The 26,402-nt window shown below is 42.1% G+C and overlaps 1 protein-coding gene across 1 annotated transcript in view; it reads left to right on the top strand.

Moving 5' to 3' along the window:
* Positions 1 to 25,076, top strand: part of apaf1 (apoptotic peptidase activating factor 1) — a 41,233-nt gene extending 16,157 nt beyond the window's left edge. Inside the window, exons 22-27 of the mRNA XM_070928796.1 lie at positions 132 to 257; positions 2,353 to 2,484; positions 2,615 to 2,740; positions 4,576 to 4,701; positions 6,386 to 6,532; positions 23,990 to 25,076. Coding sequence (XP_070784897.1) covers positions 132 to 257; positions 2,353 to 2,484; positions 2,615 to 2,740; positions 4,576 to 4,701; positions 6,386 to 6,532; positions 23,990 to 24,136 — 804 coding nt within the window. The 3' untranslated portion in view covers positions 24,137 to 25,076. The remainder of the gene's footprint in view (positions 1 to 131; positions 258 to 2,352; positions 2,485 to 2,614; positions 2,741 to 4,575; positions 4,702 to 6,385; positions 6,533 to 23,989) is intronic.
* Positions 25,077 to 26,402: the final 1,326 nt, after the last annotated feature.

Genomic DNA, 26,402 nt, shown 5'->3' with positions numbered 1-26,402 from the left:
TTTTCCTCTAGTACCACCATGAGGTTTACATTTTTGCCTAACTTAAGTGTCACAGAGCTGGCTTTAGACTCTTAGTCTTGCTGTTATTTATTTATATACTTATGGTGCTAATGTTTGTTTCTTCCTTCCAGGTGTTGGAGGTGCCCTCTGGAAAGCTCCTAGCCACCCTGCTGGGACACACCAAGACGGTGCTGCACTGCCGATTCAGCCAGAACGGCCAAACACTTATCACATCCTCCGAGGACACCACCATAAGGGTAAGCTAAAGTCCTCTCCTCTCCCTGTTTCCCCTTCCTTTCTCCTCCTCTCTTTATGTTTTCTATGTTTGTCTTATTTCCATCCACCACCATCTCCCTCATCCTCACTATCTTTTCTTGCCTAATTCATGGCATGTTCTTTCACCTCCTCCCCCAACCTGCCTCCCACTTTTCATCGATTATTCTTCTCCCCCATCCCCATTCCTCACCTGTCAAAACTGCCTGTTCTGCTGAATCACTCATCCTCTCAGTGTTTCGGGTCTCTTTGGTGCTTTCACCTTCCCCTACCTGTTACACTCTAGCAGCATCTCTGTCGGCCTCTTCACCCCTCCATTCTTCATCCCCCTCTTTTGTCTGCTCTCCTTCCTATTTCCCTCTCTTTGCCTTTGGCTATGCCACTCTCGATAGCTCTTTATCTCCCTCCCGCTCTTACCGTGTGCAACTATCTATGTTTGTGTGCGAGTATGTGTGTGTATTTCAGGCTGTTACGGTCTGTCAACCCCCACCGTTCATGCTCTGTTGCTCATTTCCCCTTTCCTCTCCTCCCCTCTCATCTCCTCCTCCTTCTTCTTTATCTTTTCTTTTTGCTGACAGACCTGTCCACTGCAGCACTTCCTTCCCTCTCCGACAACGCAGCACCTTGTTCCGTATTCATGCGGCTGCTGCCTATGCCATCACTATTCTCGGACCGTCCGCTGCTTATTCAGAAGCTATTCAAATTCATACTGTTTGACATGTGCTCGCTAGGAAATGAGAGTGTGTATTTAGATGTTAATGCAGACGCAGAGTGAATGTAAAGAGATCTAATAACACTGATGTTAGCTGGTGATGGATTCTAACCTTTGGACCAATGACCAATGGTTCTATTCAGAAGGAGAAAAGGTGCAACGTTGCACACGAGGGCATGAGTGATAGGATGATCTGGATGATTCTGTCTGTCCTGCCCACATCTTTGAACTCCTGTCTGGTCATTTACCTGCCTGCACGCTGTCACAAAACAAGCACTTAACTCCTCAGATGCATTAGCATACGCAGAGCACACCTGAGCAGGGATGTGATCAGCACAAAAATGTACACAAAGAACAGTACAAAATACTGTGATCTACTGTTCCATTGGCGATGTTGTACAGTTGAATTTCTGCTCTCTAAAAGTTACTGAAATATTACATACACATATACTGCAGCCTCCAATGCTCTCTGTGAAATGCTTGGTGGATGCTACTTGGCTACTACGGTCTTGTGCCAAAGAAACTGTTATTGGAATGCAATTTTTTGAGAGATCTGGAAATTCGTCTTTGTTTCTCATGTTTGCCTCTGCTTTTATGTCCCGTTGTTTAAATGGATCCTCTTGAGTAATGTTGGTATTTAAAGGAAAATAAATATGAGTTTTATTCTCATAATTATGTCCATTCTGACTTCAGCTGTAAAGATTGGGGGAAAACGCAAATCTGACCCAGCTTGAAATTCGAAACAAATCAGAATGGACATAATTATGAGACGACCCGGTTTGAAAAATACCAGAATTTTCCCTCCGTAGCTCATCTGTACTTGTCATACCTTTCACCTACAAACTCAAAGTTTAAACCTAAAAATAACCACATTGGAGAGATTGTTATAACTTCCCCAACTTACATAAACATTTTTTTTGTTATTGGAAGTACAGAGAAGTTTGACTTTTCAATTCCAGTGCCAATGTCCACCCTAAGCTTTAGGCTACTAAACCCTCACAGACTTTAATCGATGTCACATGCATTATCAGTTTAAGAGCCTGAGTGAAAGAGGGTGCAAGGGCTACAAATGCTGTATGAGGATTGGGACAGCACAGACATCACATATTACCTGCATGTACTGAGGCATTTTGGTGGCTAGAGTGTGAAGCTCCTATTAGACTGCTGTGGATTGGGAGTAATTCTCCCAAGAATTGTCTGCACAATTGCATACACATGGAAAGTTTGCACAAGCACTTGCTGATTTCACATATTGGGGCTGTTTCAGGAACATAAACAAAGTCTGTGGGTCTGTAAGGGTGGAAACAGACTGAAGTAAAAAGCATCAGTGGCTAAGGGTCCCTGTTTGTCTCTGTTGTCCCCTGTAGGTGTGGAGGTGGCAGTCTAGGGAGTGCAAAGTGCTGCAGGGTCACAAGGAACAGGTCAGATGCTTCTCGCTGCTCTCCAGCTCACCGGCTGACACGAGACTGCTGTCCTGGTCCTTCGACGGCACTGTCAAGGTGAAGATCACACACACACACACACACACACACACACACACACACACACACACACACACACACACACAGACTCACTATACAGTTAACAGCTGCATGAAATAATCTCTCTCTTTCTCTTGCTCACTACAAGATGTGGGACACAGAAAGTGGAGAGAAGCTGCAGGACGTCGAAGCTCATCGGGGAGCCATTCTGTCCTGTCATGTCTCGCCAGACGGATGCCTCTTCGCCACCACCTCTGCTGACAAGACTGCTAAGGTTCATCACTTACACACACACATAGTCATGGGATGAGGCATATCTGTTTGTGCTGCCAGTAACAACGTGACCTATTACACACCAGCGTCTTCCCTCAAACCTCCTTCGGAACTCATTACTTACAGTACATACACACGGACGCATTGCTGCTGGTGATATCCTAGGCTAAAAGTTTCTCCGAGAGGGAGGCGAGGGACCTCAGAGATTAGCGTGCAGCAGATGGCCCTGGGCCTGGTGAGTTAGCTGCAGGTCAGTCTGTCCTCCTACACCCACGTCCAGTGATCATTTAGTCTGACTGCTGCCCGTGGACGTGCTGACCCACCGGCCTGGCAGGCTGGCTGGCCCGCAATCGACCCACCTCCCTGTCTGGATGTAGTTTTTTGCCAGGTTGCCGCTTACCAACACCGCTGCGCTTGACTTTGGCCTGACTTTGACTGACTCAGTGGGCTGGAGATGCGGTTTTTAACCTTTTCCGCTTGCAGCTCTAAAACCGTTGCTGTTCCTACTCAACATACACAGAAAAAGGAGCTCCATTGCACGGTATATACTGAACTGTACTGTTTGCTCTTTGACACTGGCCCCCTCTCAGTGCCATTCATTTTCTTGGATCATGAAAACGCCTGCGGGTTCTATGTTAGATTTATACATCTCTGTCCAATATTCAACCCTGGATGACAACTGGTGTTCCTGAGTGTCCCGCATTAGAAACAATTCAAAGCCACTCTCTCAGGTATTTGTTAAAGCAGCTGATGTAGAGAAACTGCCACCGAGTTTCACACGGGAATTTGGGATTTGGTTGACTGTCACTGTAGAGAACAGCCACTGGGTAGGCAGCCAACCTGGCTTCTGTCAATGGATGGTAGTGAGAGAGAATGTGTGTTTTATGGATTTGGCAAAGATGATAATTGAGGTGTGTGTGTGTGTGTGTGTGTGTGTGTGTGTTGTGGGGCTGGTTAGCAGCCAGTCACATAGTCCTTGCTCTCCAGACCGAGTAGGGGCTTTTGGTAGCTCAAAACACACACAAACAGAAAGTCCCTGGTCTCCATCTATCTAGAGGTCAAACCAAAAGGTTCAGCTATGAGTGTCTTTGTTGAGAACCACAAAAAAGGAGGGTTCTCTGTTCGACTCATTCCTTTTCCTCTATTTCTTTTTCTTTCTTTTTCTACTGACCTTCAGATGAATGGGACTGTGTGTGCAGACATAGTTAGCCAGCTGCCAAATGAAGTGTCTAATTATGAGCTGTGTTATTTTCTGTGTGGCGCCGGATGTGACCGGGGTAAGGAAGGAACGCAGAGAGAGAGAGAGGAAGAGCAGGAAAGGGAAGAGAAAGGATGAAGGGATACAGAGAGAACAATGGATGAGAGACAGAAAGTAAAGAAGGGAAATCCAAACAAAGAGAGAGAAAACAGCAGAGAGTGAGAGAGCACTCATTAACGGCTTCATCATTCTGATGCAGCACTGTAACAACATTAGCTCCACATTTAGCACGCTTATTTGTCCTCATAAGACCTATTAACCGGAGATGACTGGTGTGAGCAACAGAAATAAAGCTTCTTTATTATTGATATTATCTGTTATTCCCACACTGCTACATTAACATTTATAATTACATTTGATCTACAGTATCTCACCTGTGTTACAGGAACAGGTCTTCTAAATGGGTTACTGTAGAATAAGAAAGCATTAGTCGCTCATTTCAGTTATACTTCGATGTGATTTTTTCCAATAACCAAGTCAATGTGTACATTTCTGTTTTTGGCTCTCATTTTTTCAAGTTTCCTACACACCGATTTTCTGCTTTTCAGCCTTCTTGATGCAATACTTTCTGCTCCTAGTTGTGGCACTGCGAGTCCTGGCAGTGTGTCCACACTCTGAGTGGCCACCAAGACTGCGTACGAAGCTGCCGGTTCTCCTGGGACAGCCGGCGCCTCGCAACAGGAGATGACAATGGAGAGATTCGGGTGCGTGTTCATTCAAAACATTCAGCGTTTTCTTAACCTTTGCGTTTCTTACTCTGTGATCATTAGACTTGTTCTGCTGTTGCCAAAATGCAAAAAAAGTGGAGAAAGTGGGAAGTAGAACATTTTTAGAGTTATGAGGAGAATGAGGTAGTTAAGAGAAGAGTGGAGGGATCGATGGAGGTAATTTAGAAGAAAGGAGGAAAAACTTCCTGCTGAGCATCCTGCCTCACGTCAGTGTGTCCACACATAAAATGGCATTAAGTTACTAGTATAAGAAGTAATGACAATGCCTTAAACCATCTAATTTGCCGTGCATCATACAAAAATGCAATTACACCAGTCAACATTTATTCCAGAGATCACCCCCTAATTACATCCCATCACTCATTTAGATAAAGTGCTTACTAATACGTCATGATTGCTGCAGTGCACAGAGGAGGGGTGAGATGAAAGGAAGGGGGCAGGGCACCTTCTCAGATGGGGGAGTGGGAGCTGGAGGAGGTGCAGGTTGTGTTGGGATGAAGAGAGCAGGAAGAGGAGGAGATGTCTGGCAGTGGGAGGTGAAGGAGAGGACTCAGGCTGCCAAATTGGATCCCCAAGGCTTTGGAATCTGCCCCGCTCGTACACCAAAACACACTCACACACACAAAGTGAATGAAAAGTTAAGACTGTGTGAGGCAGAAGTCATTGAGCGCTGTTCAGCCTGCAGCGACAAACGGCAGCACTGCAGCGGTCAACAAGGGGTTAATGCCCTCTGGTGGCCTCTGAGCTGAACTGCTCCGAATCCATCAGATCCAATTACATAAACCACACTGAAATCTCACCCCTGTTTCTATGGAAACAAATGTGAGTCATTCCGCACAAAAGCATGCCAAGTGTTAAATATAGCTGTACGTGTGATGTGTCATTGTCAAACGGACATGTGAACAGTTGCATAACCGCTGCAATCGACATGATGTGCCGCGCTAGTGATGATGCCTTCACAAACCCATCTTTTCATTATATATGTGGTGCATTATGGGTAATTTACAGGATATATACACTTTGTGTATCTGTGCAAATTCTCTTAATTTTTCCATTTTAGCTTTTAGCTTGAAGGTTCATCTTGACCTTAGAAATAGCTGTCCACTTGTTTTTTGTTTTTTTTTCGCCAGAACTTTCTGCCACATCTCATGACCTTTATAAACAAATGCTGTATGCTCTGTTGTCATGGAGATGATTTCGTTTTTATCACATGACCTAGGTTTTAGTCACATCTGATGCCAGAGACAGTTCTTGAACAGAGACCCTCATATACGACCACCTGTTATCACATGATCAAAATTACACTCTTGATTCGTGTGATAACAACTAAACCATCTCCATGGCAACTGAGCAAACTACATCTGCTGATACAGGCCACAATATGGAGCTGAAAGCTCTGGAAAAACCAACCAAGTAAGTAAGCTAGGACTGTCTGTCGACAGCACAGGCAGCTAGATATGTAAATGCAAACACAGCGCACATCAAGACAAGCTAGCATGAATCCAAAAATGATGCTTGAAATTGAGTAATAATGTAAAACATGCAGTTTTATTAATCTGTAAGTGGGGTCTTGAGTGTTTAACTTGCTACGTCCGGCATGTCTGTTGTTTATCAGTGACATTAACTTAGTTGGTTTGCAATGTGTGATCGTCCATCACAGCTCTGGCGTGTGGAGGACGGCTCTTTGCTGAAGATCTGTTCCCGGGACGGTAAAGACGGCATGGACTCGCTGCACGGAGGCTGGGTGACCGACCTGCACTTCTCCCCAGACAATTCTCTTCTGGTCTCGACTGGCGGCTACATCAAGGTATGTTGACACATACTAATACATTCACACTCATATGGTTACTCAAAGTCTATGTTTGTTGTATGGACTCACACGGAAGAAGACACAGTTTGGTAGGTAGAAATTAGTCTGTTCCAAAATGATATATTCACGTTTTTTAAAATGTATTTTAGTTGGCATTTTATTCTTCATTAGAGTGACACATGGGGAATAATTTGCAATAAATGTGTCCAGCCGGACTTTAAACGGGGATGTTGCCGTCTATGGTTGGTGCCACATAATAACCTTTTTTCTTTTTTGAAAGGACAAATAAAACCCTGGCCAGGTTGGGACCAGTGATGTTTAGGTGTCCTGGTGTGCATCTTAGACCCCCAGGCTACCAGAATATTTACTTTCCAAAGGAAACAAGAATAGTATTGTTTTCTAGTCACCACGTTCTTATATGTAGTGGCAAAATAATGGTGCACAAACATTAAATAATGAAGAATAAAGACTTAAATAAAAAATAAAATGACCTTTTAATATATGACTGTTTTATAATGCATTGCTTACAGTGCAGTAGATACAATACAGACTGGTAGTTGGCACCTAAATGTACTGTGAGCCTCTTCCCGCCCACGTTTAAACTTGACATTGTACACATAAAGACACTTCCACAAAGTTATGCAGCACAACTCCTTCACTCTACAAGCCTTTTGCTCTTTTCAACAATATATCCACGTGTATGTGAGAGGGAGAATTGTTGATTGAGGTATGTTTGATGTGTCTCAGTGTAGAAACAACACAAACATGCCCCCAACATGCACCATTGTTCCATTAACTGGAGGAGCTTTGCAGTGGTGCAGGTTTACGTAAAGACACTCAATACCTGAGAGAATGATATCCATGCCTCCCTGTGACGTGACTAGAATAGTGTGTGTGTGTGTGTGTGTGTGTGTGTGTGTGTGTGTGTGTGTGTGTGTGTCTGTGTTTCTTATTGGCTTTACTTTTACAGCAGATGGGGTCACAGAGCGGGCAGTCTCAGCTGTACTCTGATTGGCTATTTGCTGGGCAATGATGTAATCCTCGAGGGAGAGCAATTCTGATCGATGAGGCTTTATATCTCAGATTACTCCTGATACTGTGTGTGGGGTTGTGTTGTGTGTGTGTGCGTGAATATGTGCATGTGCGCCTTTGTGTGTACCTCCCTGTGTGGGTCGACGGAGATGTTACTGTTGAAGACAGAGGTTGCTACTGTTCAGGCTTTTTATAGACAGATGGCCAAAAACACATCATAATCTCGTCTGCTGCAGATTCTTGTTGACAAGATCATAAAACCTGGAAATGAGCTCCAACATAATGAGAGCCCCAAATGTACTTCTTTTACTTTTCAGAAAACTCTCAGCTGTCAGACCCATAATTTTACCTCAAGGTACATATAGCACATTCAGCTTAAAGGGCAGAGTGAACGCCCTCTGTAGGCTATTAAAAAGAAAGATGAGGCGCTAGAAAGAACACCAGACACAGCAGCATGACATCATATGTGAGAATAGAGACTTAAAGGTTTGAATTCACTGCCTCTCTAACAGAAAAGAGCCTAAGGTCATACTTGAATCAATATGAAGCCAACAAGCTGCTGAGGATACAGATAATAGCGGCCAACAGGGCTGGGCAATATGGCAAAACATTTTATCACAATTCTAATTAATTTATATTTATACCAGCACCTCTAAATTTGACTAACTGACATGTTGTATCTTGTTTGTTCAATGCGCACACAAAGAGAAATGTGGTGATTTTATTGGGAGTTGCTGTAACCATTTCTTGGCTGGGTGCAGTGACTTCCTTTCTTTATGCTAAGCTTAGCTACGTTCCCTAGCAGCAGATTCAGGATGTCAAAAAAGACTACAAATTTTATAGACTGCAAACATAAAACCTATAAATAAATTATGCAAAAATGAACTAAAATATATTGTAAATTCTTATAAATCCTAATCTTTAGCTAACTCATCCGACCCTGCTGTGCATTTTCTTAGAAAGTGGGTTTCTGTACTGTGGACATTTTAATTTCTATTGCCCCATATGTTGTTGTGCTATTTTGCTGCCACTTCCCACTTTGATGTGTTCAGCAGTATAGATATATATATATATATATATATAAACATATTGTTTTGTTACTTTTTCCATTGTTTATTCCAGAATGACGGATCTTTAGTGTTTCTTTGCTATTTTACTGCTTTTTTTCATAGCGTTTATTTGTTTTTTTTAATAGGTTTGTATCAGTTCCACCCTTTAAAACTGACCAAACTGGAAACCAAACTGTTACAGCCATTGAAATCCACTAATATACCCTTCGATTTGTTTATTAATAAACGTTACAGACAGGGCTGCTCTGCTCGAAGCACTAATGCAGTGCTCATCAGCTTCCTTTTCCGTTACATCATCATGACAGTCATAATTATTCTGGGAATCGGCTAACGCATCAATCCATTACTCTATTTCACAGACTTTTTCCTGCTCTCTCTCCTTCAGCAAGGCGTGTTGACTGTGTTGATGTATCAGCTTGTGGAAGTGAGGAGCAGTGATGGATTATTATGCCTGTCTTAAAGGGTGAACCCCCCTGAGTCGCAAGCTTTGATTGATTAATCGTCCTGTGTGTCGGCCGGACAGCTACGAGAGGCCATCCTGTCTGTCATAGTAATTACCATGACAGAGTGTGTACCTCTTGTGACAATAAGATAATATAGCCTACAGAGTGAGGAAGCATGATAATAATCTATCTGTCTATCTGTTTGAATGATTATTGCCAAGGCGTGTCTCCATGCTCTTCTGTTTTGCTATCAGCAAATGTCTTGAAACTAAAACTGGACAATTAAGCTTAGACACAGTACCTTAAACATACTTGTTAGTAAGTAAGTTCATATTTAATAACCCTCTCTCATACCTTAGCATGTTTCTGAGTTGAAGATATGACAACTAAAAAGGAATGGCATTTCCATATAGATATGAAGCAAGAATACCAGTGTGGTCGAATGAAATACTTTTAAAAAATCATGGAACATTTTAATTATTTTTCTGTCAGTCTTGGAAAAAGGCTTGGCAATCGTCTGCACGTCTTCATAAGGGTATTTGGTTTGTATTTATCCTCAGCTGGTGTAAGGGAGAGATTTCATTATGGGGGATCAGTGGGATTGTGTTAAATGTGCATTTGGATCACAGATGAAGACTAATTGATATTGAAGTTTGGCTTGAATACCATAAAAGCTCTGAACAGTGGCTTTGCTGAGTGGTGCGAACTTTTTTTTTTTGTTCTTAGAAAACTTCACCACATAACTTGATGATAAAATAATAGAAAACATAAATAAAGCATCATTATTATATAAACAAAGCTCCTGTTGACTTACTGTACTCAGACTGATGACTGAACAAAAACACTGACGTAACAAATGGCCTTGAATTTTTGTGTTTCTGCTTCCAAGACTTAAATTACATTCAATTTCCTTCAGTCTCTTTGGAAAGAGCTGCGCTAATCAATATCTTTAGAATAACGGTGGATCGAAAGACCATGTAATGTGAACGTACAGAGAATTACCAGTTCCCCTCAGCTTTATGGAGTGTTTCAGTATCTTTCAGCTCATTGTTTTAGTCTTACGGCCCACAACTTTACTGTTTTTGTTCCATTCTCAGCATTGTTTCCTGCTGCCGCCTGTACGCTACCTGCCCAGTATCGATCAGCAGACACAAACAAATTAGCAACTCGCTGGTGAAGATTGTGGAGCATTTAGCTGCTAAAGAGTCAGATATTTCCCTCAGGAGTTGGTGGAGACCAAAACAGAGCTAAAAGAGGTCAGGTGGCTAGAAAATGTTTATGTTTTCAGAGCATGTTGTGGTGTTTGATTGTATCCTAGTTACTGTGTTTTAATATATTCTTGTGGTGTGAGATGGAGGATTCAGGCTTAACTTTATTAGATGGCACAAATTAACAGTAACATACAACTCTAAGCTCCAGTGAAGTTTTTTGCATATACAAAGGGACAAAGAAGGTATCCATGGCAAATCCATTTTAGGGGCTATTTGTAAATACCAGCAAGATAAGATTAATTTGGATTACGTGTTAACATAAACACAGCCCCTTTAAGCATTGTTTGTGTAATTACTGCAATGATTATTATATCGATTGTAATCTACATCCATTGAAATTGTCTCCTCCTGGAATATGCACCATTCAGAAGTGGTGCTGCAGTCAAATACTAACTATAGTATATGTAAGTATTCACCGATCCTCGTTGCTTTGACAGTATTCCTGGAAGAGAACTGTAAATAAAAATAAGCTGAGCAGAGAAGGCATGTTTTTCTTATCGTGATGTGATTCAGTGGAGAGTTTCCAGCTATCGGATCGTCTCTGATCGCAGCTCCAAACATCAGAAGCCTTTCTACAGAATGACTCAGTGTGCTGTTGCTGCTAAACAGGATGATGTTGTTATTGGTTGGATAAGAGCAGGAGAAGTGACAGCGGGTGATGTCTCCCATGGTTCTGTCTCTCAGTAGACGGGTTGATATGATGCAACGTGAGGCTTGTAGCGTGAAGAGTCCTTATTGTTTGCCTCTTTCTATTTGTCTCTGTGGCTCCCCATGTAGAATGATGTTTTCTCATTTGTCCCAGTGGCTTTTTACTCGTCTCTGTCAGTCCTCCTGCCTTAATCATCTCTCAAGCTCCTTTTTTCTTTCTTTGTCTCTGCCTCTCTCTTTCAGTTTTATCGCTCCCTCCCTCTCTGTATGATCGGGTGAATGGTGTGAGTGTAATTAAAAGCAGCAGGCTATTGTGCGGGGGTATATTTGCTTGTCCAATCCCCTGTTGTGTGTAGGTACCTGTGTAGAGTGTTTAATTAAACATTTCCTATGCTTTACATAATAAAAAAACACAACATATGGGTTTGTATTGGTGCATTTGGTTGTAAAATTGTAAACATACATGCCTGCGAGCAGATAAGTGTGTGTGTGTGTGTGTGTGTGTGTGTCAGGGCTTGATGAAGTGGTGCGGTCCAGCCCTCTGAGAGAGGCTGTTACATCCTACACTGACTCCCATCAGCCCTCTTTCCTTCTGCTCCGGGTCCTGCCAGAAAAGGCTGTACCTGTCTCACACCTGGCCTTGACACACACACACACACACACACACACACACACACACACACACACACACACACACACACGCACACAGTCTCTCTCCAAACACCAATGACACAATCTGTCACAGTGCCATGATCCAAGAGGGAGGCGGCAGGTGTGAAAAGGCTCATCCTGACTGCACAAAGACACACACACGCCCAGCGGCCCAGAATAATTCACACCAAGTCGTCAAAACCGCAAAGCACTGACCAAATTTCTTTCTGTAACTATTGTCACAGATGGACCTTCGCCTGTAACAGCTTCTCAGATTCGAAATTGTCTTTACTGAGTGACGTGCAAGGCTTGTCCTTATTTAGCCTCAATCAATATCTCGGGAACTCTCAAGCTTTGTCTATTTCACTAAGCCAGCTGTCAAAAGCCAGGCTCAGGTGCCACCTCATCAGCGGGGACGGCAGATCTGCTCTGCTCTGTTAATCCTCCTATTTCAGTCTGATTGCACCAACCATCACACTGCTGTTGATTTTTTTGAAAAAAAGTAATTACCTGTGAATTAAAGATGTGGGAGAGAAATCCTTTAACCATGTGTGAAATTCATAAAAACTACTAAATAAGTCTCCTGATTTGTTAAGTTAACCTTGAGAAAGACCCTGAACCCCCACTTTTTTTTGTTGTAAACGTGGTTGTACCAGGCAGTCCTCAGCTGTGAATTTGTGTAACTGTGTAAATGTGAACACAGTGGTGTTAAAATAGAGCTGTTTTACTACATTTCACACAGGCCTTTTAACTTTCTGTGTTTCTTTGCTGCTTCTGTAACATATTTCCTTAAAAGGACAAACACGTTAGTTTGGCCTTTCACTTATTCCACCATCTGTTGCTACAAAAACAGCCCATCTCTGTTTGAGCAATCCAGCAGATTTCCTGTCAGATCAGGCTCACAATATACAGTGCAACGCAGCGCAGAAGCTGGTGAAGGTTCCCAGTCTTCTGTCTCATTCAGTTTGGTAATAATCTGTTGATGTTGCAGTTCAGCAACTGTTATCCTCCCCCACATTCTCACTTTGGCTGCCTGAAAATCTGATGTACAATTTTAAGTTATAAAATGATTTTGACGCTTAAGTTTTGAATGATATCTTCAGTCATGAGAGGTCTGCAGCAAACATGTTGTGAGGTTGTTCCTCACCTTCCTTGTGAAGACGCCTGCATGCCATTTATTTCAGTCAGCCACAGCCAAACTTGAAAATGTGTGATAACGCTGTACCTTGCCTCCCAAGGGTTATGTGGTAGAAGAAAAACAAGTTTACTGTTGTGGAAATGCCGGAGAGTCTAAAATGGAGGAAGCTAATGTAGCTTATTAGTATAAGGAGCTGGAGTATATAGCGCCCCACAAAAGAGGACTGTAATTGCACATATATAAAACCTAGGTTACAAATTGCTAATTACTTTTTACTTTAAAAACATGGAAACAGGAGACATAGCACAATAAATTAAGAGACATGAGTCGATCGTACTGATACGTCTCTTGAGTTAACTGTGTGAACTTATTGTCCTGATAGCCAACGGGCTGGCAAGCAAGCTAGGTCAGAGAGCTACTGTGACCATGACTGTGACTGACTAGCGCTAGCATGTAGATTAATAGATGGTGTTTAATTCAGTCAAGAACATGTCAACTCTGCAACAGGACCCTTGCTTTTCTTATTCTCTTTTTTTGTTCACACGCTGACATTCGTAGTACACAGACACACACTTCCAAACAGTGTATCCCCAGATGGATGGGAGTGTTTTAGATGACAGTTCTCCCCTGCCACCAGTGTTGTCAGACATCACTTATCAGCGAAGCCTGTGATGGAGGAGAAAGAGAGAAACACAATTTCACCTTATCTCACCTTCTTACCCTCGCCTCGCTTACATTCTGTTTTTCTGTCTCTGAGTTCCCACCAGACCTGCTCTTTCCTTGTTCTCCCTTTATGTTATCTCTCTGTTTCACACCATCATTTGTTTCTTTCTTTTTTTCTTTCTGCTGTCATTTTCTTTGTCTGTCCACTTTGGTGAACTTGTGTTTAAAGCCGCCACCTATCGCTGGAAGCTAACACTCACAACCTTTTTGGATCCTCACACATGTGCACTGTGGTTATCTCCATGATGCTGCCTTTAAAATGATGCTCGCTTTGTACAGTAGGTCACAGTAAAGCCACTTCAGAACACTTGAGATTGCTTTCACCCATCAGGTCTCAGTTTGTCTCTCTTCTGCTTTCTCAGCCTGAGCCATCATCCTTAAAGCGCATCCTAACGAGGCCTCAGCGGCTAATGAACTGTTACAGTCAGTCATCTCTCTAAGCAAGACTCAAAGTACAGCGGGAAAGGAGGGCAGGGAGAGACGTGATGAAATGAACGAGTGAAGGTTGCGCTGACCTTCCCTCAAGAGACATTTGATGGACAGAGAATCTGTAAAAGATTAAGAAACAGTTGCACGGCAGCGAGCAATTCGGGACTGAGCGAAAAGCACAGAGTGGAAAGTAAATGCAGTCACCTCTCTGAGGGATGGATGGGGCATCGAGCAGTCAAGATTCTTGTATAATGAGATTGACCGAGCCATAAGTAAATGTGTCTTTATTCTCCCTCGCTGGCAAAGACCTCTGTGATTTCTCTCAAGGCTGAACACCAGTCAGTCCAAGGATTCATTAGTCTTTCTCAAGCTATAGTTATGTTGCCCCGAGCTGATCTTAGCTCTTTTTTCTTTCAGAACTCATAAATATGACTTGTTGCATATGCAAGTACAAAAATTGTATTTTATTTTGGAAGCCATGTATCACAGAGTTGTATCACAACGCCCATAAGAACCACAAAAAAGTCTGCAAATGTATACATGTATAGTTTGTCCCATCCTCGTTGCAGTTGAGCAGCTACACCTAATGTATATCCATATAGACACAACAAAAGTAGCACCTTTCACTATTTACAACCACTCAAACACTTACAGTAAAGATCCTGTTTGCACTAGAACACATTAAAGCAGCAAAATGCAACTTCACATATGTACAATTATATGTAGTAATAACTCACTATTTGTCAGAACACTTGTACAAGCCCGTACTTACACTGACATTCAGACCTAAGTGGTTTAAGAGGCTTTTAAAGTCAGATATACTGTAAAACTGCCACATCTGTATTGGGCTCGGCACAGTTCACCTTTCATTGCTGTCACAGTTTTACAGTATTGCTGACTTTGAGTGCCACATATATTTCTTCATCCCCTGTGGTCTAAAGTGCAGCTGTACCGGACAGGTCTGTAGGAGAGTTTTGACACATGTCTAATGCTGGAGCAAAGGAGGATGTACTGCAGTGTCTAGTTTATTTTGTATTAACCACATGATGCTTTATGAATAGTCTATTAATATACTTTAAAACTTTATTAATAGCTTCGTCAGTTCTTGTGGCAACCAGGGAGTTAGCTGACTTTCTTGTTTTCCCTGTTTGTTCTTTTAATGTTTCAGCGCTGCTTTGAAGAAAACTTCCTGGACGCATTATTTGCAACAACAATTCCCTCAAAGGGTTCATTAACCTTTCATCTGATCTCCCAGCAGCACTTTTCTGTACATTGATTCTTTTGCATTCATGTAGCAACATACTAGTTGCATCCCTTGGCTTTGACTGTTTCTACCTCTGCTCCCCCGCCTCCTTTGTTGGTCCAGAGATGGAAATAACACATTTTGATGACTGCTGTTTCTGAGAGGACTTGTATGTAAATGAGGCAGCGTAACAGGCCACTGCGTTGGTTCAGGCAGCGTTCGCAGTTTTGATATCATTCAACGCTTTTCTCCTGTCATGCTGTTTATGAAGTAAGCGCCCCGCAGTGCTGCTCCAGCCTCTAAAAATACCTACACACACTCATAAGATGCAAAACAGCTTCTGAACGTGCATTTATCTTTTTCTCAGAATCTATTCATCGTTTTCTCTTTTTTCTGATTCCAGCGACTGTAAAAAAAAAACAGCGTATTTGTGGTCAAAAAGTAGATATGTCTTCCATAAGTCCTTCACAGTTCTTTGCTTCCGCATGAGACAAAGCAAGAGTGAAGAACTTTGAAAGAGTTAAGCTCGGAACGAACATTGGCCTGGTTTCTGTGCGCTTGTTGTCAGGCTTGGGGTATAAACACAGGCTGGTGAAATATTTATCTGTCTCTAGGAGGCAGTTGTTTCCACTGCGTTGCTCATTAAGCCGGGGTTAATTGTCTCTCTGGCTGGAGAAGAAGGGCCTTTGTGTGTGCGAATCACAGCGAGACGAAATGAGGCAGAGTTGAGATGGGAGATCAGTGATAGAGGAGGAGGTGGGGGGAGCTGGTGATGGTGTGTGCTTTGTAAAATGCGTGGATACACACACATTTGACTCGATCTTTGTCTTCTTTCCTACTCGCTTTTTCACTCTTTGTAATAAACTCTTTGTCCCTTTGTCATACTTATTTTCTTAACTTCTTTTTCAGTCTTATTTTGTCTGTTTGGCCCGTTTTCAAACTGGATTCATTGATTTTCATCTCAACCTTCCACCCTCCATCCCTCCAAACCCGCTGGGCTGCTTTCATGGTTGTTGTTCTGATCCGTGGTGCATTAAGTGCAGCCGTTTACTACTGTTGCCAAAAAAGTTTTGGTAGGGAAAAAATGAGTCTCAAAACTGGTTGACAAATGCATGTTTTATGGTCCACAAATACAAACAAGATCTACGAATGTGCATAAAAGTGTGTGAATAAATGATGGCCTCTTCTTATTTACTTATTTGCTATTTCTTTACAAATAAATACGACCTATTTGTACATATATGTTTCCAACTTCAAGTTAATTAATCTAATAACATGAATAGAAATTTGCATTTGGGTTATTATTGTGTGTGGAGTTTTGAGACCCTGTTTTTTTATGTCTTCTGATCCACAAACAAGTGTTTTGTTAAAAGGAATAGTTTGACTTTTTATGCCGGGATCAGTTGCCAGGCAACAAGCGGAGACTCCAGGATGTTACTGGTCCAGGCCAAGAAAAAGTCTGGCACATAACCACCTGTAAGAGGGCGAATTGTTCATTTTTACACTTTCCTTTTTATAGATTAAACAAACGAGATGGAGCGTGTCAATTAGTGAGCGTTGGTAGGCAGATTTTTTACCTTTGGACAGAGCCAGGCTAGCTGTTTCCCCCTGTTTCCAGTCTTTATGCTAAGCTAAGCTAACCGGCTACTGGCTCCAGCTGCATATTTACTGTACAAAGATCCTTTCTTGGCAAGAAGAGTTATGTTTTCTTGTCATCACTGCGGGGATGCCACCAATGATGTCATGTCATGCCTTTATCTTTCCGTGGTCGTATGGATTGTGTTCTGACTGCCAACGAAATCACTACAGTTTGACTGAAACTGCCTCTAGACCACCTGTTTCAGTGGTCTGAGAGCAGTTCTCCTCCTTTTGATCTGCATCTGGGTCCATGATTCAGAGTAAACTGCTGGTGTGAAAGAGCTCTTACTCTGTACTTTGCCGTCTTTGTCTTCATCATTTCCTTCTCTCTCCCATCTCTCACTCATTTTTTCTCTTTATATATATTTCTGTATGTTTTTTTTACTCCCCAGCTCCTCTTTTCTCCACCAGCTCAGTTTTTCTCTTTTCCCTTGCACTTTCGTTGTCTCTTGTTCTCTCTCTGTTATGGCGTCTCTCTCGAATGTTTTCTTTTTATGGATCTCTCTCTCCCTTTCTCTTGTGTGCGGTAAGGACTGAAAGAAAAGAGAGAGGCGTGTGAGAGAAAGGGAAAAATAAATGGAAAGAGTCACAATCTCTCTAATCCACGGATGTAATGTCTCTGTTTCTCTTCAGCTTCAGTTTTCCTGCTCCCTACAATCCAAATTAATTTGCGTTTCCTTGCCTCCTGGTCACATCTGAGATGAAAAAGAGTTGCCGGTGGACATAAAGGAATGTGAGTGAGAAAAAGTAAAGAAAGAAAGAAAGACAGTGTGTGAGGGAGAGGATTGTCTGAGCATCAATATTTCAGAGGATGGAACCTTGGATGAATAATTCAACCTTGGTGTCACGCTGTTTTCCTCTCCGCAAGACTCTTGGCCTGGTCTCTCACACACACACAAACACACTAAATCCCTCACTTTTTCTCTCTGAAATGGAGGTGGCCTTACAAAATCGCCCGAATCTACTGCAGCTGGTATCCCCTCTTCCTTTAATCTCTCTCCCCTCCTGCCTCCATCCATGCGTCCTGGAGGCAGCAGAGTCTTTGTGTTTTTTTACAAAGCGTATAAAACTGCACCTATTCCCCTTCTGCACTCTGTATCGGAGCTATTTATGTAAGAGGAAGATGAATTGCTTCCCTCCACCCCGTCTGAAAGATGCAACTGCGCGCTCACTCACACCTCAAGCGTCGCTCTGGCCCTCACAAGAACACACACGGACAGGTATTTCCGTTATGTAAGCGGCGCAGTAGCCTGAATAAGCAAGACCTATTTAGCTTCAGGAGAGCTAACGGTGAGGGCCTGTCGGAGCAGATTTTGTGCTCCTCTTCTGTTAGCCGAAATGAATCAGGGTTACGCAGCTATCCCGGCTTCCCCAGATGTGGTTTTGACCCGTGTGTATGTGAGCGTGACACTGAGAGGGGAGCTTATCTGAACATGCAGAGTGCCGTGGCTTTATAGATAAGGGCTCAGTGGCCCTTCTTGTTCTCTGTCATCTCCCTTCTTCTGGTCTCTTTTTATGATACAATGAACGAAAAACATCCTGATTGAGTTGCAGACGTTTTCACCCGATCCACGTCTTATTGAGTCAGCTTCTCATCTGACCCATAGATGCCTTTGTACATGACACAGATCTGTCATGTTACCATCGGGCTTTATGCTGCTATTTTAGCATTTCCTTTTGTCTCTTTTATCAGTTTTCTGTCTGCTGGCTCCGTATTATATTTAGAGATCCCTTGTTGGTTGTTTTTTAATGTTCTTTCGCACATTTTTTTCTTTAAGTTTTCTTTTACTCTTTTCATGCTGTTTGGTGTCATTAGTGCCCTATCTTGTTGTTGCACTTCATTTTACCTTTCACTGGAACACAGTTTTTGTCTTTCCTGAGAACTGCAATATAAATAAATACTATTATTAGATTACAGTAGACCAAACTCTTTGCAGATGTAAAACAAAAACCGTTAATTAAAAAATCAAACATCCATTTGTAAAACAATAACACTGCATTCCACTGAAAGTCGATAATCAATAATACTGAATTATCTCTCACCCTTACTCATGTTTTCATCTGGGATTGGTGTAAATTGAATAAAGGAGGTCAGTAAGGGATACTGGCTGTTATACGGAATAATCTCCATTATATTTATACTTACATTCGCCTCATGAATTTTTAATTATAATCCATACATTTTAAATTAAGAGTGTGTCATTTTTATGCTAATGCGTTCATGTCTTTCCTCAGTATACTTCCCCTGAATCCTGTGTGTGTGTGTGTGTGTGTGTGTGTGTGTGTGTGTGTGTGTGTGTGTGTGTGTGTGTGTGTGTGTGTGTGTGTGTGTGTGTGTGTGTGTGTGTGTGTGTGTGTGTGTGTGTGTGTGTGTGTGTGTGTGTGTGTGTGTGTGTGTGTGTGTGTGTGTGTCCCTTGCATTAGTATTCACGTAATGTAGAGAGGAACATTGTCGTAAATCCACTGAGTTAATTCCAGCTGCCTCAGCACAGAAGGAAGCTACACTGGATGTTTGGAAAATATCTCCGGCCACCGTAAAGAAAAACCAAGACGAGTCACTCAAATACACTCAGTAAACACGCTCAGGGGTATTGTCCTCTCAACAACTACTCAGAAACACACACACACACACATACTGTATAGTCATTTAGCGTCTAAGTGCATCACTAGCTCTCCCATAAATCAATGGTCCCACAGTGATGGTGTTGATATCAGCACATCAGCCATCTGCTCTGAGGATGTGGGCACACGGTGTCACACACAAACACACGAAACACTGCTGCGTATTCCCATAAGAGGGAACAAACCCTTATGGAAAGAGACTTATCTTGTGTGTAGCTGCTGTTGTGATAAATGTGTTTTTCTATTTGCGGCGTCTTTAATCTGAATTCCTTTGTTTAGTTCACCTTTCTGTGTTCTCTCTATCTTTTCCCTCATTGGGCACCTTTTCCCCACCTTTCCTCTTCGTCTTCTTCTTATTTCTGTCTCCCTCTCATGCAAATGCATAAATAAGCACGCCGTCCAGTCTAGTCTCGTCTCCGTCGTCTTGTGTAAATGATTCAACATAGTGATTTTCCGGCCCTTTTTTTCCCATCCCTCCATAGTAAATCCAGTCTCACTCTGAGGCTAACATAATTTTCACACTTTCCTGTCCACACATCTCTCACCGCCCCTCCATCGAGCCAACTGAATCTTTTAAAACATTTATTCTGCACCAGCACTTTTCTCCATGCGTCGCATCTCTCTGCTAATCCTTTTTTTATAAGTTAAGGAGTGTTTTCCACCCGTCTTATTTTCGGTTTCGTCACACAGTTTCATCATTCGTCTGTTGCCCTTGTTTGTCGTGGGATTCGGTCTTGTTGTTCCTCGACTCTACTTGTTCTCTCACGCGTCTGTTAGGCTGTTTATTTCTGTATTTATAAGTGTGTGTGCAGGCATCTGAGTATTATTTCTTTGTTGAGCTGTCAGTGTTTTGGCAGCCGGCAGCCATCTTCCCTTTCATTCCGATGCAATTAGACTTTAACCAAGTGTCTCATTCCCTCCTCTGGTATCTGCTGTATGTATCCTTGTTTTACCTCTCCACCTCTCTATCGATTTCACCTTTATCTTATCTATCTTTCTTTATCCAGCCACACATCCACACATCTCTCCCCCTCTCTCTCTCTCTTTTATGCTCTGTGTTATCAACCTTCACACTCAGACTACTTTCAGAATCGCCATTTGTCTTTGTAAGGCCAACAAAACCATACATGGTGACATTAAAATGGATGCTGATATGATGCTGTAGGTATTATTCTGTGACCTTGACAAGCTTTGCTAGGGCTTGAGATGAAAACCGCCCATTATGTCTTTTTCAGATTGTTTTTACTGAAGTTTAGCTTCTCTGTTGTTACTGGTGCAGCGACTCTGTATAATAATCTGATTTATCTTTATTCATCACACTGAGTCCACCTAAAAATTGCATCAGCCACAGGGTAGGTCATTAGCTTGGACGTCAAAATTGTCCAAATAGAGGTTTTCCTGCAGTATTTATAAGTAAAATAGTGCACGTTATTGGGGATTTTTCCAACTTGAAATCAGTTGCCGAACAAGCACTGTAGAGCTGTTGCATATTTATGTCATATAATATTGGGCTTATTAAGTTTTAGGGCGTTGAATGAGAGTAAAGGCCTCAAATTTAATGAGTGAGGCGTCAGTGTCTGTGTGAGTCCGCTCAGCAGGTGATTGATCAGAAGCATGTTGCGATGTCCGGGGGGAAAAGAAAACCTTTTCAGTTTTTACTAATTGTGTCTGATTGGGATAATTGTCTCTACTTCTGGCAATCAGGTGCTGTGAGAAGAAGAAAACATTAACCGCTGCACTGCAGCTCAGACAGCAGGCTGAAATTAGACACATGTAATGCAGACTGTGTTGGGTGCTGGACTATCATTAAAGGCTGTGGTCAGAACAGTGGGGAGTCTGATCACCAATTCATTTGGGGAAACCCTGATATACATGTGTTTATATGTATGTCAGCTTGTAGACACAATATACAGGATGCTGAAACTGTTTCTGTAAACATAAATTATCACCATGCAGTTGTATTGCACCTGTTTCTCACCCCGTGTGTATCAAAGACCTCATGCTGTCCACTCATCTTCAGAGGATTAAGCACCCAAAACAATGATTAATCAGGTCTATATGTTTATATTCATGAGCCATGTAGAAACATGAAATTAATTAGTTTGACTTGAGGGCAGCGGCACCTTACATAGCTCTGATGTTGATATTTCATTTAATGTTTTCTTACACTAATTTATAACAAGTATTTTTAATAGCGTGCTGTGTAAAATGTTGTGGTTCCTGGGAGATTCAAGGTGGAGGTCCAGAGGAGGACACATGTGTGAGGAGAGAAACCATGATTTCTCTTTGCACAGTGAATTATAGATGCCTGTGGGTTAGCAGGTCTCTGACTCTTACTCTTATCTCAGGCCTGAAACATTTATACGGGTTTATTGTTGGTTCTGACCTGTGTAAAAATGTCAAACCAGGGAGCTTTAACTCTGGCCTAAATATAGTCTATGAGCTGGGTCAGACTGTTATGTTCTTTGTTCCATGTAAAGCTGGTCCAGCCCCTATAAAAACCATCTCACGTCACAACAAATGTTTCATACTAGTAACTGAGCTGAGTGTAGCTGAACCAGTAGGAGCCTGGCAGTCTGAGGTGAGGGAGTAAATCAATGCAAGCTTAATGCTGATTAGCAGGAGTGAGAGAAGAAGCAAATTAAGGGATAATGAGTTATTTTTGGAAAGGGAAAGTAAAGAAGCAAGTTAAAGGGACTGTTAGAGTGTAATATGAACACGACTAAACTGTTCAACCACAGGTTAAGCTGTCAAAACTGTCAACATGTAGGAAAATGTTTATTTCAGAGATCCATCGCTTCCTGTTAATCCCTCGGCCTCAGCACTCTCACAATAACTGGAGTCCAACATCTTGTTACTGGGGCAGAACGTAATATAAACATATTATGGTAGCATTTATTCCAGGTCATTGAATATGTTTCCATTTACTTTCTCTTCTTTCTCTCTCAGTAGCGGCCATTTGTTGTGGCACAAGTATGGCAAAGTCACTGTGAAGCCTTTCCATTTCCAGTTAACCAGCTGCATCGTTTTTAGGCACGCAAACATGAGTGTGCGTGTTTGTGTGTGCATGTGTGTGTGTGCTGTGATGGTTGCTGTGTCCAATCAGCAGAAGTATGGCCAACCCCCTGCAGCAACAGAAAAATACTGGGCCATTTTTCAGCGTACACACACACACACACACACACACACACACACACACACACACACACACACAGTATATTTACGCTATAGCATGACTGTCTAGGGGGGAAGTGAATGTAGAAAGCCTGAGGCGTATAGCGTGTTTGCGATGCCATATCAGGAATATGCAAATGAGCTCCCCCTTAATGCTGTTACCGTTTGTGTGATTAATGGACTGTTTGTGTGTGTGTGTGTGTGTGTGTGTGTGTGTGTGTGTGTGTGTGTGTGTGTGTGTGTGTGTGTGTGTGTGTGTGTGTGTGTGTGTGTGTGTGTGTGTGTGTGTGTGTGTGTGTGTGTGTGTGTGTGTGTGTGCTTGTTGGAATTATTCTGTAAGCTAGACATCTGTTGCCACCACCTTTTCTGTTGCAGTCTGTCTGTCCGCCGGTCTGAGACTGAGGAGCTGGCCTGCTTTCTTTCCCACACACACACACACACACACACACACACACACACACACACACATACTTGCAGAGCCACTACACATACTACAGTACACCACTAAAGCTTCACCCTATTGATTTAATTCATGTCGTTTTTTAATTCAGACGGACGAGGTACAGTTGTGATGCAGCTATCGTGGTTATTATTGTCAAAGTTGAACGAGCACACACTCACAGCCTCACACACTCCCGCCAGACTGTAAATGATTGACTTGATGTGCCTTTGATGATTCATCCCAGAGAGATGGAGCTTCAGTGGAAAATGTCAACTTTAAACCGAGATTAAACGGAATCACTCAGTAAAGCTGGTGGGGGGGTATGTGTGTGTGTGTCTTCTGTATCTATGTGTGCCCAAGGGTGTGTGTGTGTGTGTGTGTGTGTGTGTGTGTGTGTGTGTGTGTGTGTGTGTGTGTGTGTGTGTGTGTGTGTGTGTGTGTGTGTGTGTGTGTGTGTGTGTGTGTGTGTGTGTGTGTGTGTGTGTGTGTGTGTGTGTGTGTGTGTGTGTGTGTGTGTGTGTGTGTGTGCTTGAGTCTGGTAATGTTATGCTATTAAATTCATCATGGCCTTCTTGGCAGTGAATATAAAGCTCTCAGTCAGTCTCCCTCTTCCTGTCTTTGTCTCAAGTCCTGGTTCAGATAGAGCCTAGTGCAGACTTCACGACCTCTGCCGTTATTTACGAATCCCTGAGAACTTATTTAGATCTAAGACAAAGATTGATGCCACTCTCATGTCTGTATGGTACAGCCAGCAGCCGCTTAGCTTAGCTTAGCTTAAAGACTGAAAACAGTAGGACACAGCTAGCCTTGCTCTATCAAAAGGTCACAAAATCCACATGCCAGCACCTGTGAAGCGCACTAATTAACATGTTGTTTTATGTATGTGTTCGTCACCCCAGTATTTCAATGGTTTCTTTGTCTGTTGGCCAGTGGTGGGACGTGGAGAAAGGCGAGGCCCTGCAGACCTTCTATCCGACGGGGACGACGTTGAAGAGGATCCACGTCTCATCCGACTTCTCCACCTTTGTCACCATTGACAGCATCGGCATCCTCTACATCCTGCAGAGGGTGGTGTGACGATGCGAACACTGCTCTGAAAAGACCAAAAAGAAAGACACAAACAAAACCAAACACTACATTCTTCTTGCAAAAACCTTTAGTGTCACAGGCTGTTTACAGAAGTAAGACATGTTGTGTTGCATTAGGGACACTTGCAGAAGGCTAAACTGAAAGCTGCAGCAGTTTACATTTCCACTGCACTCTTTCTAAAGTGACTCTGCTAACTTGAATTAACCAGTTTACACCAGCTTTAAATGAAAACTGCGTAGATGCACCATGAAAGCTCAAAGAGTGTAAAGATTCCTGCTCCCGTCTCTCTGTTTTACGGATTCAAACGTGTGGTTTTTGTGTGGGAATCTGGCATGTAAAAAAGCAACAGCTCTTCTCAAGCTGAACTTTTGAATCATTAATACCTAATTAAGAGATTAATATCAACAGGCTAAAGATATGTGATCCTTGCATCAGTTCAAATGTGAATAATAAATGTTAATCCATATTGCATTAGGGCTGAACATTATTGCATGTGACGTGAGAGTTTTTCCACTCTGCTGTATGTAAGCGATATAAGCTATCGTCCGCTGATCCCTTAGAATTGTTGAGGAGCATCTGACTCGTCTGTGCTGTGATGTTTCTTAACTTTTTTCATGTTTGTATTCGAGGGTAAATCTTCTGCATCTGGTCTGAACCTGGTCTGAACCTGGTCTGAACCTGGTCTGAACCTGGTCCTTGGTGTGAACAGTGTTGAGCCTTTTATTTGCACTGCAGCCTAATTCTGAATGGGAGTATAGTACTGGCAGGTAGGTACTAGAGGGTATGTATGTCTTGTGTACATGGGATTCTTGTTCCACCAGCATAGATAGAACTTCTGCTGCACTTTGATACGCATTAAAAATTGATAGATTAAGTTTTAATGATTTAATGACGCATTTAAAATTGAATCCAAAAAACTTCTGAAAGCCTGTGGGTCTATTTGTACATCCGAACTATTTGTACTTTTGCAACTTATCAAAGGTAAATGTTTTCTACAGAAAAAAATTACAGTATTTATAATCAAAATCATCACTTGATTGATTAATTAAGCACTTTTTGTGCTTAATTAATTGCTTAACTTTTTGATTTTGTACCAGTCCTTTTTAACTCTGTATACCACTTTTTAAACACATTTTTATCTGCACGTTGTCTGACTACTGAGCCTTTTCCTGTTCGGAGCACTTTGAAGCAAGGAGGTACAATCTTTCATGAAGCAAATGCTAATGCAGCTTTGTTCAGACACACTAAAATGGATCCTTACTTTGATTTGACAATACAGATGAGTGTCCCTTCACATGCTGTAATCTATCAAACCAATTCATTGCAGTGGGGATGACACAGACTCCAGGTCCAGTAGGAGTAATAAGCACATAAAGACAATAACTGAATAAAAGTAAGGATGCATTTCAACATTTCTGAACAAGCCTACTGTCATATTCACGTTGTGCTCTTAGCGATTGGTGCTTTAAAGTCGGCATAAATTCAATCAACAGATTTCCTTCAGTGTGGAGGTCTCTGTCTAACGAAACTGCGGAAATATTGATGTCTGCTCAAGATTTATTGATAACTGTTATACGGCGTGGTGCAATGTGAGTTTAATTTCTAAAAGATTAAACTACACACGCTATGATGATGATGATGATGTGTGTCTGTCTTGATTCTGTTACCTGCCATTTTACAGTGATTTAATGTCCTTTTTGATGATGATTCTATCTGTTTATTGACTGATGAATCTGTCAGACCTGCATTTCCCGTCTCCTCCAGTGTTTTAGCTGCTGACTCGACATCAGCCTTGAACCTCCAGACTGACTGGATGTCATGCGTCACCTTCAGTCCACTCCAAATGTCACCCAGTCGCTGAGAAAATGTATTCACGCCGGGAATTAACTGAGGGAAAGTCATTTGGGACAAAGATCTCAATAAATTACAAAATCGAGACCAATCAAGCTCATTTGACATCTGCTGTTGAGGCATGAGGAGGTGACGTGACCGTCATTCTGCTGCAGGACGAGATGGTAGCTGTATGGTATCAGGGTTTGTTGCAGGATTTGCGTCACTTAATTATAGACTTTAGCAGGAAATAATTTCCAAGCAAGGATGTTTCCTGGAAAGAATTGTGTAATTTGGTACTAATTAAAGGGAGAATAGGGTTTTTCTTTGAAAGAGCTACTCCATTTAAATATGAATTATTCATTTCTTACTTGAAACATTTATGTCTACACAATTGTATGATTGTGTTTGTAAAAAAATCCCA

The sequence above is a fragment of the Enoplosus armatus genome, chromosome 22 (assembly GCF_043641665.1).
Source record: "Enoplosus armatus isolate fEnoArm2 chromosome 22, fEnoArm2.hap1, whole genome shotgun sequence".
Classification (NCBI taxonomy): Eukaryota; Metazoa; Chordata; class Actinopteri; order Centrarchiformes; family Enoplosidae; genus Enoplosus; species Enoplosus armatus.
The sequence above is the reverse complement of the archived record's forward strand: the minus strand, read 5'-3'. Positions and strand labels throughout refer to the sequence as shown.